Source organism: Sebastes fasciatus, chromosome 12, assembly GCF_043250625.1.
Source record: "Sebastes fasciatus isolate fSebFas1 chromosome 12, fSebFas1.pri, whole genome shotgun sequence".
Classification (NCBI taxonomy): domain Eukaryota; kingdom Metazoa; phylum Chordata; class Actinopteri; order Perciformes; family Sebastidae; genus Sebastes; species Sebastes fasciatus.
This window is the reverse complement of record NC_133806.1, coordinates 14,391,785-14,412,721: the sequence shown is the minus strand read 5'-3', so window position 1 is coordinate 14,412,721 and position 20,937 is coordinate 14,391,785. Positions and strand designations below refer to the sequence as shown.

At 39.8% G+C, this 20,937-nt stretch overlaps 3 protein-coding genes across 3 annotated transcripts in view; all 3 read right to left on the bottom strand.

Annotated features, from left to right (window-relative positions):
* Positions 1–527: 527 nt before the first annotated feature.
* On the bottom strand, positions 528–6,755 carry tapbpl (TAP binding protein like). The gene is made up of 8 exons (XM_074653353.1): positions 6,388–6,755; positions 4,764–4,976; positions 4,407–4,676; positions 4,099–4,299; positions 2,693–2,860; positions 2,515–2,615; positions 1,746–1,971; positions 528–747 (listed from the first exon to the last, which is right to left on the bottom strand). The coding sequence occupies exons 1-8, from the start codon at positions 6,437–6,439 to the stop codon at positions 680–682; spliced, it is 1,299 nt and encodes a 432-aa protein (XP_074509454.1). The 5' UTR covers positions 6,440–6,755; the 3' UTR covers positions 528–679.
* A 1,522-nt stretch (positions 6,756–8,277) lies between these two features.
* LOC141779841 (uncharacterized) overlaps positions 8,278–20,937 on the bottom strand; it is a 28,388-nt gene continuing 15,728 nt past the window's right edge. The window contains exons 24-32 of the mRNA XM_074654871.1: positions 20,018–20,381; positions 13,297–13,424; positions 12,774–12,984; positions 11,096–11,273; positions 9,704–9,838; positions 9,525–9,596; positions 9,226–9,431; positions 8,929–9,134; positions 8,278–8,689 (exon numbers count right to left, since the gene is read on the bottom strand). Of these exons, the coding sequence (XP_074510972.1) occupies positions 8,377–8,689; positions 8,929–9,134; positions 9,226–9,431; positions 9,525–9,596; positions 9,704–9,838; positions 11,096–11,273; positions 12,774–12,984; positions 13,297–13,424; positions 20,018–20,381 (1,813 nt within the window). The 3' untranslated portion in view covers positions 8,278–8,376. The remainder of the gene's footprint in view (positions 8,690–8,928; positions 9,135–9,225; positions 9,432–9,524; positions 9,597–9,703; positions 9,839–11,095; positions 11,274–12,773; positions 12,985–13,296; positions 13,425–20,017; positions 20,382–20,937) is intronic.
* c1s.2 (complement component 1, s subcomponent .2) lies at positions 13,764–20,018 on the bottom strand. The gene is made up of 8 exons (XM_074653346.1): positions 19,385–20,018; positions 18,893–19,103; positions 17,376–17,553; positions 15,928–16,062; positions 15,749–15,820; positions 15,450–15,655; positions 15,146–15,360; positions 13,764–14,303 (listed from the first exon to the last, which is right to left on the bottom strand). The coding sequence occupies exons 1-8, from the start codon at positions 19,408–19,410 to the stop codon at positions 13,937–13,939; spliced, it is 1,410 nt and encodes a 469-aa protein (XP_074509447.1). The 5' UTR covers positions 19,411–20,018; the 3' UTR covers positions 13,764–13,936.

The window sequence follows — 20,937 nt, the reverse complement described above, 5'->3', positions numbered from 1 at the left end:
GAAAACAAATGCATGCTTACCACTTTTGCTGATGCCAATAAATAAATCATCAACTGAACTGAGTGCTGACCTTTGTTATATTCTCTCAACATATTGAGCCAATTTAGACCTTGTTAGAAAATGTTTTTCCGAAATCTTCTCCACTTCAAGTGATGTCAGCTTTCTTATTACAATACACAGATTTTTTATTTGTCTACGAGAGTTTCAGTTTCCAGATTTAATACAAGAAAAGTAAATTACAAAATGAATAATAGTAGCAATATCACACACAAAAACAAGCCATAAAAACAGAGGCTACATTTAAAAGAAGAGTACCAAATGAAAATAGTGCAACAGAAAAAGCCTCTCCAAAAGATAAAGTATAACCTCTTCACATCCAGAACTTCTGTGGGTAATTCATGTGCGACAAAAAAATGTTTTTTTGCTGAAAAGTATAGTTTAATTTAAGGTTTTGTTGCAGGCAAATTTGTAAAGCAAATTAATTATACAGCTAAATAATAAAATACATTTTTTTCTCCAAAATTGCATTTTCAGTTCAGTAGAAGCCTAGAGGAGTTAAAAGAACCGGTGATGGCTTCTCATGAAATCACTAATAATTTACAAACTCAAAAATGACACAAACGCAGTCTCTCTGGGCTCAGTTTAAAGTCGTGATTAATAATTAATATATCCTACGATCTTAGCTCATGACCTGGTAGAAGAAGAGCACAGTGATGATCAGGAAGCCCAGAACCACCCAATAGGAACCTGTAGAGTGAAAGACACAGAGAACAGTGAAGTCAAGACAAGACAAGTCAGTTGATTTATATAGCATTGTTTAAAAACAATCCGCGGTTGACCAAAGGGCCGTAAAAAGGAAAAAGGCAGAAATTGACAAATGACACAAGGACAAAATCACATTTTGACATATCTAACACACACCCAAAGCCAGAGAATATAAGTGGGTTTTTAGCCTGGATTTGAATCATTCGATGGCACCGGTTGATCAAACATGTACAGGGAGGCGATTCCACAACGTGTCCCGGCCACAAACCACTATCAGGGATGGAAAGCAGCAGTTTATCTGATGACCTCAGTGTTCTCGGAGGACAGCGGGGATGTAAAAGGTCACTGACATACTCTGGAGCTAACCTGTTCAAAGCTTTACAAGCGAAAAGTAAAATCTTGTGGTCAACTCTAAATTTCACTGGTAACCAATCGGAGTAATGTGGCACGATTTTCTTGATTTTGTTAACAAACGTGTGGCCGCATTTTGCACCAGCTGAAGGCGTTCCATAGTCGTCTGACTGACTCAGAAATATAGTGCGTTGCAATAATCCAAGCGAGAAGAAATAAAAGCATGAATTATTGTCTCGAAATCTCTAAAAGAAAAAATGTGCTTGACCTTGCTTAAAACTCTAAAATGGTAAAAAGATGACTTAACAACAGCATTTATTTGTTTATCAAATTTAAAATCGAGGTCAAATAAAATACCAAGATTCTTAGTGCAGGGTTTGACATAACCAGAGCGGTCACAAGCTACATTTAAGGATTTTTATACAGGGTTGACATTAAGCACAAGATACAGTGCACAGTATGTAACGCAAATCAACAATTTCAAGGGTTTCATATTCAAAATAAACTTTTTTTTTATTGCTCTGTTTGTTCAGCAACAGAGCATGGTTCCCAAATGTCAAATGTCATGTTTCCCAAAATGTCCCTTTAAAAATATAAAGATAAACAACATCACAGTTACACATTAATACCTGGTTCTGGACTTTCTACCACCAGAGTGACGGAGAGAGGAGCATCCAGGGCTGGGTGAGACACCCTGCAGGTGATTTTAGTCCCAGGGGCGACACTGGAGGGCACAGTGAGGTGAGATGACAGAGAATAAGACCCGTCACCATGCTGTCGATGGCTGGACAGAGAGCCTTGATGTGGAAGCACTGTGGGCTCTGTGTCTGTAGGAGAGAGGGACAACCACTCCATCTGAAAGGAAGAAGAAAGCAGACAATTATGACCTGTGAATCAATCAATCAATACAAATGTATTAGTATAGCACCTTTTATACATATATATCTTTTAATTCTAACAATCATACATACTTAATAGGTTTCTTTTTTGAAAAATTCAGTGTTTTCTTCTCCCTGACGCTCGGCCACTGTTCTATAAGCTCTTTGGTTGTTTTAACTGTGAACCTTTCTAATGCAGGACGATGTTGTTTAGCAGAGAGGGAAGGCTCTGTGGATATAGCTTGTGTTCAGGTCTTCACCGTGCCCTAATAATAATCCAAACTTTAAAAACAACAATTTCATTATGTTTTTTTTGCAGAAATTAATGAAATCCTGAGATTTAAGCCAACTGCATATTAAAAAAAAAGTTTTCTTACACTCCTTAAAATCAAGAAGGCCTCACGACCCCCTGTGAAACTTTGGCGGCCCCTAGTGGGGGTCGGGGCCCCCAAGTTGGGAACCAGTGACATCGAACATGTGCTGGTTAACAGCTACATCTAAGATCACGCTAGTTACAGACCTGAACATCCAGTGGGTAGTATTTAGTGCAGTGGCAGCTCAGCGTCTGGGGCGATGCTGTCAAAACCAACCTCTCCTCTGAGAGCGAAACATCAGGTTGTTCTGAAACAAAGAGAAACAGTTGAATTGAAAGACATTCAGTGGATTTTTCTGAATTGGGAGATTAGCGTGAAACTTACGAGTAACATGGAGTTGAATGACCTGCTGGGCGTGGAAAAGGCCAACACTGACGGTACAGATGTACGTCCCCTCATCCGAAGCCTTCAGTTTGGTCAGAGTCACAGAGGCGTTACCTTCACCAACAACCTGGGAGACATCCACGCTTGATCCCTTCCTTTCTGCATGAACTGACGACAGAAAATTAAACAGAAATTTACAAAACAATCTCATCTCAAGATCCTCTTACTTGCTTGTTCTGGAGCTTTTGACCATACTAAGACAGGAATTTCTTGACAGAAACCGATGAGAATAGAAATCCTAATTACAAACATATTAAAATCAAATAAATAGTATTCATGTTAAACTGTATGTCTGTATTTGTCTCAGTTACCTCATCCATGTAGTAGGTTTTGTGGTTTGACAGCTAATTTCATGATGTAATATCATGATAATTTATGTAAAACATTTGAAATTAAACAATTTTAAATGTTTTTTTACTTATTCTGCTGCATTAACTTCGTGTTAGACCAATGGTTAACATGTCTATATACCCCAACAACGTATCCTCATACAACAGTTCATATGATACCGTATGAAAAAATAAATAAAACCCATTTAGTTAATTTTGGCGTATCAGCGGCATGTTATCAATACATAATCGGATGACGGACATTACAATCTGAAAATGAAAGTGTCTGCTCCGTACGGAATCTCAGCACAGAGTAGCAGGAGTCAGATTTCACACACAGGACCAGAGAGAGTTGACAGACGATGGCGGAGGATTTGGTGAAGAAGCGAAAAGCAAAAGCGCTTGATTTGTCAATATTTCAGATTTAAACCCAACACTATAAGGGAACCATAACGTTAATGAGGCAATTGCCGTACGGAAGATGGAGCGGGCACAGCCAGTGTGCGTGGCGGAGCGGCGTCGGGTGGAAACTTTTTCATCTTTTCTTGTAGAATGTCCGGTGTAAGCGGTAACACCGGTGTTGTCACGAGTTTATTAACCGGTGGGAAAATGTCCTCACCGTCACATCCCTACTTGAGGCAACAAATCTACTTAGTTTGATGGTTTGGGTTCAAATAACTTTGGAAATGATTTAACTTAAGTACGGAAGTTACATTACGTGACAAATAAATCAACGCTGATGTCTCTTTCACACGGGGTATAAACACCCTCCTGGGTGAAAGTCTGTCGTTTTTTGACACACCCATCCACCCCGACCTCCTACCTACTGTATGCGGTGTTCGTTGTTTGTTTCATACAAATATATAACAATTACAGCGCATTACTTTTCGTAGGTATAGCGACAAATGTTGTATGAGAACAGCCTGACCCCAAATATGTAGAGTTAAAGTTTATTTTGGTTTAATGTCAAAACAGCCACTTGGCAGAAGAGGGCACACCTGTTCAAACAGCACTCACCCACTGTGCTCCCTTCTGCCTCATCCAGCCTCGTCTTCATTTCAAGCACTTTCCCCCCTTTCCCCTTGTGTTGCAGTCGCCATTCAACGGCCACTTCCTGCGCTAAAGGTATCTCCTGCTGCTTGAAGCCACAGTTGAGGAGAACATCGCTTCTCAGATGGGCAGATACAGACTTTATGTGGGAAAACACCAAGAATATCACTGAGGGACAGAAAGCAAACACAACAGCAGAGGAAAAAATTAGTGAGAACGATAATATGAACGATACAATGAAAAGATTAAACGGGATATTAAACTCAGGATCTCACCCTCCGTCAGAAGAGTTCCCGACTGGCCAAGAGGCAGGCCCAGTTTGTTTTGTATGAGGGTTGACTGGTCCTTCTCCACCGCCAAAGTCTGCAGAATCAACGCAGTGCTGAACTCAACTCCCTCCACATTAATAGAAACCATGAAATAAGCTGGTTCTGAACTTTCTTGGGATCCATAAGGTGAGTAACGGCTTATTTCGCACGTCACCTCCTGCTCATTGCAGTCGGCGTGGAGCAACACATGTGCATCAGGGATCTCAGGTGACGACACTGCCACAGAGGGATGATAGAAGATGTTCAACACATGGTAGTGCTTATATTAAACCAAACTTTCTATGTAGAGAAGGCAGGGCGAACCTGTGGCTTCTAACAGGATGGCATCTGGGTCAGGGATCGAAGGCGGCAAAAACGGAGTGAGTGTTTCGAGTGATTCGTCAGGAGCCACTGCGACGTCTCTTAAGACAAGAGTGGCTGGAGTCCGTGTGAATTGTGTGCCACCTCCCATTCCACCAAGTCCAACTCCCTCCTCCACCAGCGTGCAGTCAAGTACCACATCTGCAACCCTGTCAGCTGAGAAACAAAGGCAAGGTTTAAAAAAAAATCTAAGATAAAGAAAAGACTACTATCAAAAGGGACTGTTTGTAACTTCTTACACGTATGAATCAATTCAGGTCGGTGTCCCATGCGCGCTCGCATGTGGCTACGCTGCTCAGACTCAGACTCCAACACAAACTACCCGGAAGCACTAAAACCGCAAAGTTGTATCTAGTGAAGCCCGTCTTGCAAAAATATGCGCGCTCACGTGTGGCCGGAGTCTCTGCTCCTCTGCCTGCTTGCCTTCACTCACACACCGCGCGTATTCTCGTTGTCTCGCTCCACCTCTACACGTGCATGCGCGCACACTACACACTGCAGAAGAGTTAGTTTAGCTCTGAGTATATCTAGTAAATGTACAGTGGACGTTTGTGCAGAAATAAATGCTGCAGCTCCTCCAGACCAACAGAGGTGTCCCGTGTCTTGTGAAGTGACGGGGCTCCGCAGCCAGAAACGTTATCGTCTCCGACCGGGTGCTGGTGTCTCCCTGCGGGCGCAGTCGGAAGACCATAATATTTCTCTTCCTGCTTCAGCCCCGGCACCGACCCTCATTTCCTGCTTCAGCCCCGGAGGCTGAAGCAGGAAAAGCCAACACTAGGATCAGCATTGATTCATGGAGAGACCTCCGTCTGGTCAGCTAACATTACTGCCAAGCAGATGAAATATAAAGTGATATTGTGGTTTTAGCTGATGTGTGTCGCCTCACTGTTTTGAGCGATGCTCGTTCAGGTATATGTAGAGCGAGCACAAGCGCGAGCCCGACGCTGACTTTCGTTGACCTTACGGCCACAGGTGTCGCTGTTAACAAGCAATTCTGAAAGTTACAAATAGTCCCTTTAACAAGCATTTCTGATTCTTATAAACAGTCCCTTTAAGAAAAAAATCGGATTATTTTTTTTAAAATTATTATTATTTTTAATTTTAGTTTGTTTAGTTGTGTTAAACCTAAAAGAAATTGTTGATTACCTGAGACTTTAACAAACTGCTCCATTTAAATCTTATTAAATATTCATTAATTTACTGAAAACGTTTTTCTTCATATATATATAACTGTTAACATACATTTAGACAAATTATGTACTTAGAGCATAGACTGTATAGCCTAAAATATAGGTTAGACTACATCAGCAGTTCATTTGATTCAATTAATACCAGGAAGTGTACAAAATGAACACTGTATTTTACCAATAATTACACGGTTCTTTCCAGGAAGTGTCCCAGGAATTCACACAGACGAAATAAGCTCTATAAGACATTGTGAATACTTCTCTAAAAAGTGTAGCCTACCACTGAGCTCCACAATCTGAAGGTCAATTTATTTTTACTGCGTTTATATCCAACATCATTCAGAGCTGCATCAACATGAACACGATTATACTGTTCTTACCACAAACGCACGTCAGGAAGTATCCAAACAAAAGCACTTCAATCATCACCATGGCGTCTCGTTTCCGTGCTTTTATAAGAATTAAAGTTTAAAAGCTAACGTTGATATGCTGCAACGACAAGATAAAAGTGAAACAACGTGCTGCAAAAGCACAAAAGCACTTTCACTTTTGATTTCAACAGCTAACAACAGCTCATTGCATCTCTACAGTCCGAGTATTTTACAGCCTTTCCTTCATCCTATATCCATAATGTACAATAGCTGTACAGCAGTTAACAGGCTTTACAATAATTTGATAGTAAACTCTTGAGGTAGTGCAGGAGCTGTCTCGCTGTCGGGCGCATGCGCAGTGAAGGAGAGAGAGCGTGAACCTGAGCAGACAGGATCCTCCAATGAGAGAGCAGCACAGAGCAGGTCATCATGGGTGACTATGGAAACAAGATGGTTTTTAAGTTTTAAAGTGTCAATCTCGAAGATTTTCATAAAATAAATGTCTTTTAAAGCTGCAGTAGGCAGAGTTTTTTTGGCATCATTGGGCAAAAAATTCCATAATAACCTTTCAGCATATTGTAATTCAAGTGTTCTGAGAGATAACTAGACTTCTGCTCCTCCTCATGGCTCTGTTTTCAGGCTTTAAAAAATCTAGCCCATGACGGGAGACTTTGGCCAATCACAGGTCATTTCAGAGAGCGAGAGCGTTCCTATTGGCTGTGCTCCGGCTGGTGGGCGGTGCTTGGTATTTCCTCAAGTGATCTCAACATGGCTGCCGGGTCACAAACTTTTCTCATTTTACAGTTAAACAGTACACTACAAGATGTTTCTGGAAACATTTGAGGAGAGAAATAGTCATTACAGTAGCAGCGCTACCCAGTTTGACTGTTTGATCAGAGTTTGTAAGTGATTGACAGCTGCCCAGCTCGGCTCTGACTGGTTGTTTTCCTCCGGTTCATCATCAGAAATGTTTAACGTACATGTGAAAGACAACTGACAGAGGCAAAGGGGCGATAAATTATAATATTCAAGTTAGTTCATGATATCGATCCTTACGAATTAGGAGGACCTTAACAGCTTGCCACCCATTACGGTCACTGATGTGTTTTGCCGTTAGTGAACACCTGTCAGCAGTTCAAAATATGTAAATCTTTGGATGCCAATGTCCAATTTACAAACGGGTAGGTATATGACCTTCAAATCTACAAGCCAAATGCAAACTACACATCATCCGGACAAAGATAAGTTAGCTAATGTTATGCTAGTGGAATACTAATGCAGTGTTTTGTTACCTTTTGACACTTGCGATAAACAGCCAGCAAAAGGCACTTTCACCCTTTATCCTTCAAAAATGGCCGAATTGCTGTCGGTGACGTCACATTCCCATTCCCTACTGCAATATGTACACATCTGCAGTATTATGAAATGGGTGTCTGTGGTAACATTCCCGGAAAAATACTGTTGTATACACACACGAAAATCTGACTATGTATGACATTATAGCTAACCAACAGTAAAAAAAAAACAATGTTTGACTTTGTTATGATAATAACGTTATAGATAGCAATATTAGCTTGCTAGCTAGCTTGAACTCTTCACTATAAGGTGGTGATGTGTGTGTTATGTAACATTTATGTTGCAATTAAAGTAACCCTGGTTTCCCCTATGTATGTTGTGTGACTATCCAGAAATATTGTAAAGAACAGTAGGCTCCTGAGATATTTACCTCAGGATTGGCTGGAGACCAAACCAGAGTTAGAAAAAGAGTAAATACTGGACTTACATTCATCATATGGACACAAACACGGCTCCGAATGAATGATAATGTTGCTCCATGTCTGCTGTTTATGTAAATAAACATAAAATAAATAAAACATAAAATAAATATTATGAGCCAAGTTATTCTTCCTCATTTGTTTTTATTTAGCTATATTTATTTGGTTTCTGGTTTTGTTCAGTACACAAGTTTTATTAACTTAGTGATGAAATATAGTAAATTCAGTTTTCCTGCATAGTCTTGTTGATCCAGTCAATGTAGTTGGCGACTCTGGTATAGAACCCATATTTTCCTGGCTCTCCACAGCCAGTCCCCCAGCTGACAATCCCAGCAGCCCAGAACTGTCCATCGTCTCTCAGGGCGTAGGGGCCTCCACCGTCACCACCGCAGGCGTCCTTCCCCCCTTCAGGGACTCCAGCACAAAACATGTTACCTGTCACAAGTGATCCACTACTACTGCATGTCTGCTGATCCACCACAGGGATTTCCACGTACCGCAGCTTGGTTTGTAAACTGCCAAAGCCTGACGTCAGTCTGAAAAAAATGTAGAAGAGACAGTTATGGTGAACTCAATAGAAAAAAGTTAATCATAGTCTTCCGCACAGAAGCTGGACAAGATTCACAATTTGGCACAACGAGGGAAAAAAGCAAAAAAGATTTCAATGCAAGGTAAAATGACTGATTTCACAAAACTAAAATGGATAAAATATATAATGTCATATAAGATAGATTATACAGTATTATGAAATGAGAACTCTCAGTTGTTTCTTTACCCCATCGCGCCAGTGACGTATGTGGCACCCTCTGCTGGCAAACATATGGGCATGACGGATGAGTTGAATGTGATTGGGTGTTGAAGTTTGACCAAGGCAATGTCATTGTTGAAGTTGGTGTAGTCGTATTGAGGGTGAGTGTGGACCGAGGCAGCAAACACAGGAGAGCCCATCAGGGTATCAACATCAGTATGTCCCATGTAAATCTGCAAATCAACAGCATAGAGGTAAATAAATGTTAATTCAAAAACATGGAGGAAATGGGCAGAAAGATAACACTTATAGTCGCACACTTACCCGTACAGTCTCGTTTGATGCTGGTTTATCTCCCAGTGTTAGGACATGAGCTGCACTCATTATCCAGCGGTCTCCAATCACCATGCCTCCTCCGCCTTGATGATGTACTTTCACTAGCACATGCCAGGGGATGGTATCGTCTGGAGCGTCACTGCCTCCAATGATCCTCTGATAGGTAGAGATGAGTTTTGTGGGCTGGCCACAAACTGGATGAGATAGACATAACTTAAGCTCACACAGACACAGACTTCATGTTTGAATTAAAGTGTCTTAGATTAGGTATCACAGGCTTTCAATACCAGGTAAACATGTTGGAATGACATCACTGTGGTTGGATCTCCACTTCCTGTCTGCTTCACAGGTGAAACTAACTGAAGACCAGAGGGAACAAGATGGTGGCATTTATTTTTAGTTAAGCTATATTAAAAATGCTAATTTTTATTAATGATATTTTTGTAATGATATATAAATATCTCACCATTTGCGCCCCCAGGGAGAGAGTAAAATGGTTCATTACAGTGATACTGAACAACAGAACCGTACCGATTCTGAAAGTCAGACAGGAAGGTCACGCCTCCATTCAGCAAAGGTTCAGGTTCTCCACAATCAATTACTGCAGAAGAACAAAACAAGGACATATTAATATGTTGCCAGAGATCATCAGCTTGTATCCTTGATCACAGGTCACACAGATGTAGAAATATTCAGATAGACAGGAGTCACAATGCATTTAGCCCACATTCCCCAGAAATGGACATTTCACCGCTGGAAAGGACATGATAACAAAACATTAAGCACATATCTACAGTTGTAGAATTTGAAGAAGTCTCGCAGATCAACACACAATCAAGACTGTTATAATTTCATCAATAGAGAGAGATAAATCTTGGAGCTGCTTAATGATTGATCACATCCTAGAGGACGATGACAGAAGTCATGGTGAATTCACTGATTGATTCTTTGATTATTTCCAGATTAAAGAGATACCCTTACCAAAAAGATTTTTATTCAAGTGTGCCATTAGTATACTTCCTTTAGACTTAAAATAAGAGAGTATGCTTTCAGTTTTCTTTTTATGTAGTTATCAGAGATATACCTGACAAAATTATACTTAAGTATACTTGGTTTTTACTGACAAGTACAGAAAAAAGTCTAAGTATATTTGGCTTTCTACGTCTTTGTATTCTCCGTTCACCGTGGAGACATGCGAGAAAATATATTTATATTTTTTTTATCTCATCACAAAACATCAAGTCAAATAGAAAAAGGAGCAAATCTCTTTATGTAATACATAAATCATTGGCTAAGTACTATAAGTTAAAGAAAACTTACAAGTATACTTGAAGTAAAAACTATTAAACTAGTAGTTTACTGAGAGTATACTTTAAAACTAAAACGTGAGCTACAATTACATAACTAGTATATTATAACAGTATACCTATAAATTCACTTCTAGTATAGTTCACTTCATAGTATAGCATGCTTTACAAAATACAACTTAGATGTAAACTAGTTGTGCACTCAAAGATTACTATTTTTACACTTAAAGTACACTTAAAAGTATACTTTTATAAACTAAAAGGTGGGCCAATTTAGTACCAAGATTGAAGTAGTAGACTTACAAATATACTTTTACTTGTACATTGATATTAGTATACTTACTACATAAAGTATACTTGAACTTAACTTAAGTTTACTTCATAACAGTAAATTGAAGTCTACTACTTTTTCGTAAGGGTAATGTTGTTATACGTATATGTTTGCTGATATCAATCATACTGACCAAAATGCCTGGAAAGTGGAATTTCTCTTGAAGGTTAGGTGACATAATGCATTGTAGAGAAGAGGGCAGTGACCAGAAAAGCTGTACCTATAGCCTTGTAGGTAGCAGAGAAGCCAATGTGCTGTTGGAGCTGTGGAGAGGAGTCACTTGTTCTGAATATGAGAGTCACTTCGTTGCCTGGAGAAAAGATCGTCTCTGTGCCGGGATGATCAGTGGAATTTTCCTGGCCACAAAACTTCCCCAGGACCTTTTCTTTATAGAGAACCTGAAAAGTGTAAGATATTGTAAAACTATATGACGAGTCACTCCCTAACAAACACAGTTCCATCTAGGTCAGTTCAAGCAAGATGCAACTTTTGTGGCTGCAAGTGACGATGAGGCCAAATGCTAAGCTATTGTTTGGCTTTTGTTAAAATGTTTAACTAATGTGACAGGAGCACAAGTGAAGAAGAGTCATACAGTGAAGTTACTCAGTGATGTGCGTTATACAGCAATATTTACCTAAAGTTTGCTAACATTAGCTAACATTAGCCACCATAAGCTACTGGTCATCCCAGACCAAGTAAGGCTGTAGCACCAAAACTCCTCAGTGTATTGAATTGAGCAATGGTGTGTTTTATTGCTTAAAGGGACTGTTTGTAACTTCTTACATGTATAAATCACCCGGGTCGGTGTCCCATGCGCGGTCGCATATGCGCGTTCGCGTGTGGCTACGCTGTTCAGACTCAGACTCCAACACAAACTACACGGAAAAAAACAAAACCGCAAAGTTATATCTAGTGAAGCCCGTCTTGCAAAACAGTGTTGGCCGCTGACCATAGCTTTGGTCTCCAGGGCCGGAGTCTCTGCTGTACTCTGCTCCTCTGCCTGCTTGCCTTCACTGAGCTCGCTCCACCTCACGTGCATGCGGGCACACTACACACTGCAGAAGACTTCATAGCTCTGAGAATATCTAGTAAATGTACAATGGACGTTGATGCAGAAATAACTGCTGCAGCTCCTCCAGACCAACAGAGGTTTTCTGTGTCTTGTGAAGTGACGGGGCTCCGCAGCGAGAAACGTTATCGTCTCCAACCGGGTGCCGGTGTCTCCCTCCGGCCGCGGTCGGGAGGCTGAAGCAGGAAAAGCCAACACTAGGATCAGCAGTGATTCATGGAGAGACCTCCGTCTGGTCAGCTAACATTACTGCCAAGCAGGTGAAATATAGAGTGATATTGTGGTTATAGCTGACGTGTGTCGCCTCACTGTGTTGAGCGATGCTCGTTCAAGTCTATTTAGAGCGAGCAAGCGCGAGCCCGACGCTGACTTTCGTTGACTTAACGGCCACAGGTGTCGCTGTTAACAAGCATTTCTGATTCTTACAAACAGTCCCTTTAAGATTTAAACTTTTCATTTGTAAATGATAAATATTCCTTCAAAAGTTGCAGTCTTGCTTTAAGCAGTTCCCCTGTCTGGCGGCGAGGTAAGTACCGTCTGTGGTCGGAAGCTGCAGAAAAAGGTATACTTTAACCAAAATCTGAATGTTCGTTTTTGAATATATAAGGAAAACCACTGGGAAGCTACAGAATGATATAAGTACCTCAAAATAATGAAAATAATGGATTCGCCTTTTTTGTGCCATACTCTACCATCAGGTTTACTGTACACCAGTTAGGATGGCCAGACAGATGCTCAAGTCAAAGTGAAGTTATAAATATTAGACTTAGAAAACACTGATCTATTGTTTAGACTATTGTATAATATTAGGTTTAAATATGGTCCTGACCGTCAAAGAGTCTTGATTGCAGCCCGGAGAAGCTTTAATATCCAGGTGTGTTATGGACAGCTGCATCTGGTAGCCCTCGGGAGACCCGAAGACCCACCTCCCCTGCTGGTTGGGATGGTAAGGCAGGGGATACTGAGGGGACTGGATCTCTCCAGATATTTCTGGCTCATTGGGCAGCAGCAAGCACTCACTCGCTGACAAGCACAGAAACCTGAAATTGTGGGTAAACAGAAAGATTTTACTAATCCAAAGTTTATGCTAAAAGAAAAAGAACAATAACACAAACATGTTTAACTTTTGCAACTACATGGTACTGCTTCGGTTTATATACAGTATATATATACACTATATATATATGTATATATATATACAGTATATATATACATATATATATAGTATATAAAAATGTGCTCATAGACAGTGCTGTAGTGTAGTTCCAGTTTGTTATCAAGATAGAAATTCATGAAAAAGAAAATTCACTAAAACATGCAACATGAAGGTGAAAGAATTTGAGCAAGATTACCATATAACACAGTAGGTCCATCCCATGTCTGCAATACGTTTATCTCTGTGAGACTGCAGTTTTAGGCGAAATGTCTTGTGCTCAAATGGACCATTACTGTCACACAGGCTGTGATTTGTAGTATTTTGCAATGGGATTTAACCTTCAGGATTTGTTTGTCTTGGCAAAAATAATTGCAGGTACAAAGTGGAGAAAAACAGGGCCAATATGACTCAATAACTCTGACTAACCAAACTAGAAGAATGATTAGAGCTTCTGTACAATACATTGACCGACAAATACCAAGTTGTTAAGATAGAAGGTTTTGGTAAGCTGAAGTGGAAACTAATCCAGTTATCTTTACCAGAGAAAAGATCTGTGACTTATCTTTTGAGAGATTTTAATACAATGCGGTGACTTTACAATCAGTATTATATTCATTCAATAGTTTTAGGAAGTTTTGTAATGGTTCAAATAATAGGTAGAAATTTGTATTTGATGATTTTATTGTCAACTGGAAGATTATCTCACTTCATAGCATTTTTGTGACAATGCAGAAAAAGTATATTTCGAGCAAAATGATTTCTCTTTTCTTATTTTATTGTAGATGTTTGGTTTCGTCAACATCTTTACATCACATTGTATTGAATTACTGTAAAATTCAGTTCTCCTGCATAGTCTTGTTGATCCAGTCTATGTAGTTGGTGACTCTGGTATAGACTCCATATGTTCCCCGCTGTCCGCAGTCAAACCCCCAGCTGACAATCCCAGCAGCCCAGAACCGTCCATCGTCTCTCAGGGCGTAGGGGCCTCCACTGTCACCTTGGCAGGAGTCCTTCCCCCCTTCAGGGACTCCAGCACAAAACATGTTATTTGTCAACACTGGCACATAGTCCCTTTTCTTCTTCAACTCAGTGATTGAATCACTGCATGCCAGCTGCTCCACCACAGGGACTTGCACATACTTCATCTTATTTGTTAAAATCCGTCGCTTGTCAGTTTCTGTTATGCCAAAGCCTGACACCAGTCTGAAAAGAAATGTAGAAGACAAGACACTCATGGTGAATTCAGAAAAAAGCAAATCAGTCTCCTGTCTAGAAGCTGGACAAGATTTACAACAAGGGAAAAAAATAAAACAAAGATTTAAATACAATGTAAAACTAGAGACCATCTTACAATGGGATCACACCAGCCGTGATGCCAAATCGGGTCAGGGGCGAAAAGTTCTTCCACTTCCTACCCCCCCTGTTTACGGCGCCCTTGCTCGGACCACACACATTTTCTTTCTTCATTTTGATCTCAACTACACACTGGTAAATTTTCATGACTGCATCTTTGCACTATCACGGTCACAAAATCTGTCCACAGACCTGGCAAAGGTCTAAAAAACACTTCTGTTGTATTTCCCACTACAGTAGGTGTCTCCAAAACTTAAAGTGGAGAATATAAATAAAACTAGAGACCATCTACATCCAGATACATCATGTGATACATCATAGACACCAAATCGGACCAGGGGCGTAAAGGCGTCCCAAATTCCTATCCCACTACTTCCAGTGCCCTTGCTCGGACCACACCCATCCTCTCAATTACACGCCTGTTAAGTTTCGTACTGCATCTTGTACGGATGCGACACTATCATGGTGACAATATCTGTCCACAGACTGACAGAAATATAAACTCCTGGCAAAGTATTAAAAACGGCATCTGAGGTAGTTCCCACTACAGTAGGTGTCTCAAGGACCACATTTTGCCATGACGACTCACACACAGACTCACAAGGTGAAAACAATACGAGCGTCATGGCTGGTAATAACATAAAATGGATTACATAGCATTATGAAATGAAACCCAGCAGTTGTTTATTTACCCCATCGTGCCAGTGAAGTATGTGGCGCCCTCTGCTGGCAAACATATTGGCATAACAGATGAGTTGAATGTGATTGGGTCTTGTATTTTGATCAAGGCAATGTCATGGTTGTAGTCAACGTGGTTGGGGTTGTTGTATTCAGGGTGAGGGTGGATCGAGGCAGCATACACAGGAGAGTTCATCAAGGCATTAAGATTAGTATGCCCCATGTAAACCTGCAAATCAACAAATCCGCAAAAATTAATGTTGATCCAAAATCATGGCGGCAATTGGCACAGAGATAACATTATAGTAGCGCACTTACCCGTACAGTCTCGTTTGATACTGGATTTCCATCATGCATTACGTTAGTAGCTGTAGTCATTATCCAGCGGTCTCCAATCACCATGCCTCCTCCTCTGCCTCCATCTATACTCAGCATCACTTGCCAGGGGATGGTATCGTCTGGAGCGTCACTGCCTCCCATGATCCTCTCATAGGTGGAGATAAGTTTTGTGGGCTTGCCACAAACTGGATGAGATAGACATAACTTAAGCTCACACAGACACAGACTTCATGTTTGAATGAAAGTGTTTTAGATTAGGTATCACAGGCTTTCATTACCAGGTAAACATGTTGGAATGACATCACTGTGGTTGGATCTCCACTTCCTGTCTGCTTCACAGGTGAAACTAACTGAAGACCAGAGGGGACAAGATGGTGGCATTTATTTTTAGTAAAGCTATATTAAAAATGCTAATTTTTATTAATGCTATTTTTGTAATGATATATAAATATCTCACCATTTGCGCCTCCAGGGAGAGAGTAAAATGGTTCATTACAGTGATACTGAACAACAGAACCGTAACGATTCTGAAAGTCAGACAGGAAGGTCACGCCTCCGTTCAGCAAAGGTTCAGGTTCTCCACAATCAATTACTGCAGAAGAACAAAACAAGGACATATTAATATGTTGCCAGAGATCATCAGCTTGTATCCTTGGTCACAGGTCACACAGATGTAGAAATATTCAGATAGACAGGAGTCACAATGCATTTAGCCCACATTCCCCAGAAATGGACATTTCACCGCTGGAAAGGACATGATAACAAAACATTACGCACATATCTACAGTTGTAGAATTTGAAGAAGTCCCGCAGATCAACACACAATCAAGACTGTTATAATTTCATCAATAGAGAGAGACACATTTTGGAGCTGCTTAATGATTGATCACATCCTAGAGGACGATGACAGAAGTCATGGTGAATTCACTGATTGATTCTTTGATTATTTCCAGTTTAAAGAGATACCCTTACCAAAAAGATGTTTATTCAAGTGTGCCATTAGTATACTTCTTTTAGACTTAAAATAAGAGAGTATGCTTTCAGTTTTCTTTTTATGTAGTTATCAGAGATATACCTGACAAAATTATACTTAAGTATACTTGGCTTATACTGAAAAGTATACAGAAAAGTCTAAGTATACTTGGTTTATACTGAGAAGTATACAGAAAAGTCTAAGTATACTTGGTTTATACTGACAAGTACAGAGAAAAGTATAAGTATACTTGGTTTTTACTGACAAGTACAGAGAAAAGTATAAGTATATTTGGCTTTCTACGTCTTTGTATTCTCCGTTTACTGTGGAGACATGCGAGAAAAACAATTTTTTTAAGTATACTTGCAGTTAAAACTATTAAACTAGTAGTTTACTGAGAATATACTTTAAAGTGTACTTTCATAAACTAAAACGTGAGCTACAAATACGTAACTAGTATACTATAACAGTATACCTATAAATTCACTTCTAGTATAGTTCACTTCATAGTATAGCATGCTTTACAAAATATAACTTAGATGTAAACTAGTTGTGCACTCAAAGATTACTATTTTTACACTTAAAGTACACTTAAAAGTATACTTTTATAAAATAAAAAGTGGGCCAATTTAGTCCCAAGATTGAAGTAGTAGACTTACAAATATACTTTTACTTGTACATTGATATTAGTATACTTACTACATAAAGTATACTTGAACTTAACTTAAGTTTACTTCATAACAGTAAATTGAAGTCTACTACTTTTTCGTAAGGGTAATGTTGTTATACGTATATGTTTGCTGATATCAATCATACTGACCAAAATGCCTGGAAAGGCACCATGTTATTCATGTTTTAAAGTGGAATTTCTCTTGAAGGTTAGGGGACATAATGCATTGTAGAGAAGAGGGCAGTGACCAGAAAAGATGTACCTATAGCCTTGTAGGTAGCAGAGAAGCCAATGTGCTGTTGGAGCTGTGGAGAGGAGTCACTTGCTCTGAATATGAGAGTCACTTCGTTGCCTGGAGAAAAGATCGTCTCTGTGCCGGGATGATCAGTGGAATTTTCCTGGCCACAAAACTTCCCCAGGACCTTTTCTTTATAGAGAACCTGAAAAGTGTAAGATATTGTAAAACTATATGACGAGTCACTCCCTAACAAACACAGTTCCATCTAGGTCAGTTCAAGCAAGATGCAACTTTTGTGGCTGCAAATGACGATGAGGCCAAATGCTAAGCTATTGTTTGGCTTTTCGTTAAAATGTTTAACTAATGTGACAATAGCACAAGTGAAGAAGAGTCATACAGTGAAGTTACTCAGTGATGTGCGTTATACAGCAATATTTACCTAAAGTTTGCTAACATTAGCCACCATAAGCTACTGGTCATCCCAGACCAAGTAAGGCTGTAGCACCAAAGCTCCTCAGTGTATTGAATTGAGCAATGGTGCGTTTTATTGCTTAAGATTTAAACTTTTCATTTGTAAAATGTATTCTTTCAAAAGTAGCATAGTCTTGCTTTAAGCAGAACACTGAATTGCAAAACATTTGTGCATGAGGACAGGATGTAATACACTCGAACAGCCCATTTTAGGCACCAAACATCAAGTCCTCAACAAGTTCAAACCATGGATGTATATTATATTGGTCCAGTCACTTTGATTTTAGTTAAATTTTCCGTTTGTTTTTTTTCAAATGGAAATGCACACTTAGCAAAAAGCAGTGACGGCTAGCGGGCTAGCGGCATCAAAGTTAGCTGTGCTAAGTTTGGAAATAACTGAAAGGGTTACTTCAGATTTTTTGAAGTGAGGTTGTATATACTGTATACTCATGTTCTGTGAAGTAAAATTGTCATTTTTGTGAAGAGTCTGGTGGCTTTGAAGAAAGCTATATAACGGCTTCAGTTCCCCTGTCTGATGGCGAGGTAACGCTTCTGTGGACGGAAGCTGCAGAAAAAGGTATATTAGCCACCTAAAAAATTCAGAATATGTTCACAGCTTTACAATGCCATCAGATAGCCCTTTCTGACTAAGAACTGAAGCCGTGTTCAAAGCCACCAGACTTCATTCATAAAATAGTAATTAGTAGTAGAAAAGCCAGGTGATTTGCATTCCGGCGCTATAGGCTGCCTTGTGTGGCACCGACGGCGGTGACAAAGCGTCGCCCTGGGAATGAGAACGGGCTGAAATACTTAACCAAAATTTGAATGTTCGTTTTTGAATATATAAGGAACACCACTGGGAAGCTACAAAATTATATAAAAACCTCAAAATAACGAAAATAATGGACTCGCCCTTTTTGTGCCATACTCTACCATCAGGTTTACTGTACACCAGTTAGGATGGCCAGACAGATGCTCAAGTCAAAGTGAAGTAATAAATATTAGACTTAGAAAACACTGATCTATTGTTTAGACTATTGTATAATATTAGGTTTCAATATGGTCCTGACCATCAAAGAGTCTTGATTGCAGCCCGGAGAAGCTTTAATATCCAGGTGTGTTATGGACAGCTGCATCTGGTAGCCCTCGGGAGACCCGAAGGTCCACATCCTCAGCTGGTTGGGAAGGTAAGGCAGGGGATACTGAGGGGACTGGATCTCTCCAGATATTTCTGGCTCATTGGGCAGCAGCAAGCACTCACTCGCTGACAAGCACAGAAACCTGAAATTGTGGGTAAACAGAAAGATTTTACTAATCCAAAGTTTATGCTAAAAGAAAAATAACAACACACATATGTTTAACTTTTGCAACTACATGGTACTGCTTCTATACCGTTTATATACAGTATATATATATATATATATATATATATAGTATAGACAAATGTGCTCATAGACAGTGCTATAGTATAGTTCCAGTTTTATTATCAAGATAGAAATTCACGAAAAAGAAAATTCAATAAATCATGCAACATGAAGGTGAAAGAATTTGAGCAAGCTTACCATATAACACAGTAGGTCCATCCCATGTCTGCAATACGTTTATCTCTGTGAGACTGCAGCTTTAGGTGAAATGTCTTGTGCTCAAATGGACCATTAATGTCACTCAAGCTGTGATTTGTAGTATTTTGCAATGGGATTTAACCTTCAGGATTTGTTTGTCTTGGCAAAAAATAATTGCAGGTACAAAGTGGAGAAAAACAGGGCCAATATGACTCAATAACTCTGACTAACCAAACTAGAAGAAGGATTAGAGTTTCTGTAAAATACATTGACCGACAAATACCAAGCTGGTAAGAAGGAGCTGAAGTGGAAATTAATCCAGTTATCTTAACCAGAGAAAAGATCTGTGACTAATCTTTTGAGAGATTTTAATACAATGCGGTGACTTTACAATCAGTATGATATTCGTTCAATAGTTTTAGGAAGTTTTGTAATGGTTCAAAATAATAGGTAGAAATTTGTATTTGATGATTTTATTGTCAACTGGAAGATTATCTCACTTCATAGCTTTTTTGTGACAATGCAGAAAGAGTATATTTCGAGCAAAATTATTTCTCTTTTCTTATTTTATTGTAGATGTTTGGTTTCGTCAACACCTTTACATCACATTGTATTGAATTACTGTCAAATTCAGTTCTCCTGCATAGTCTTGTTGATCCAGTCTACGTAGTTGATGACTCTGGTATAGACTCCATATGTTCCCCGCTGTCCGCAGTCAAACCCCCAGCTGACAATCCCAGCAGCCCAGAACCGTCCATCGTCTCTCAGGGCGTAGGGGCCTCCACTGTCACCTTGGCAGGAGTCCTTCCCCCCTTCAGGGACTCCAGCACAAAACATGTTATTTGTCAACACTGGCACATAGTCCCTTTTCTTCTTCAACTCAGTGATTGAATCACTGCATGCCAGCTGCTCCACCACAGGGACTTGCACATACTTCATCTTATTTGTTAAAATCCGTCGCTTGTCAGTTTCTGTTATGCCAAAGCCTGACACCAGTCTGAAAAAAAATGTAGAAGACAAGACACTCATGGTGAATTCAGAAAAAAGTAATGTAAATCTAGAGACCATCTTACAATGGGATCACACCCTTGCTCGGACCACACATATTTTCTTTCTTCATTTTGATCTGAACTACACACTAGTCAACTTTCATGACTGCATCTTGCACTTTTCGACACTTACGGTCACAAAATCTGTCTACAAAAATATAAACACCTGGCAAAGGTCTAAAAAAACGCTTCTGTGGTATTTCTCACTAAAGTAAGTGTTTCCAAAACTTAAAGTGGAAAAAATAAAATAAAACTAGACACCATCTACATCCAGATACATCATGTGATACATCATAGACGCCAAATCGGACCAGGGGCGTAAAGAGGGGCAATGGCCCCTTCCCAACTTCCTATCCCACTACTTCCAGTGCCCTTGCTCGGACCACACCCATCCTCTCAATTACACGCCTGTTAAGTTTCGTACTGCATCTTGTACGGATGCGACACTATCATGGTGACAATATCTGTCCACAGACTGACAGAAATATAAACTCCTGGCAAAGT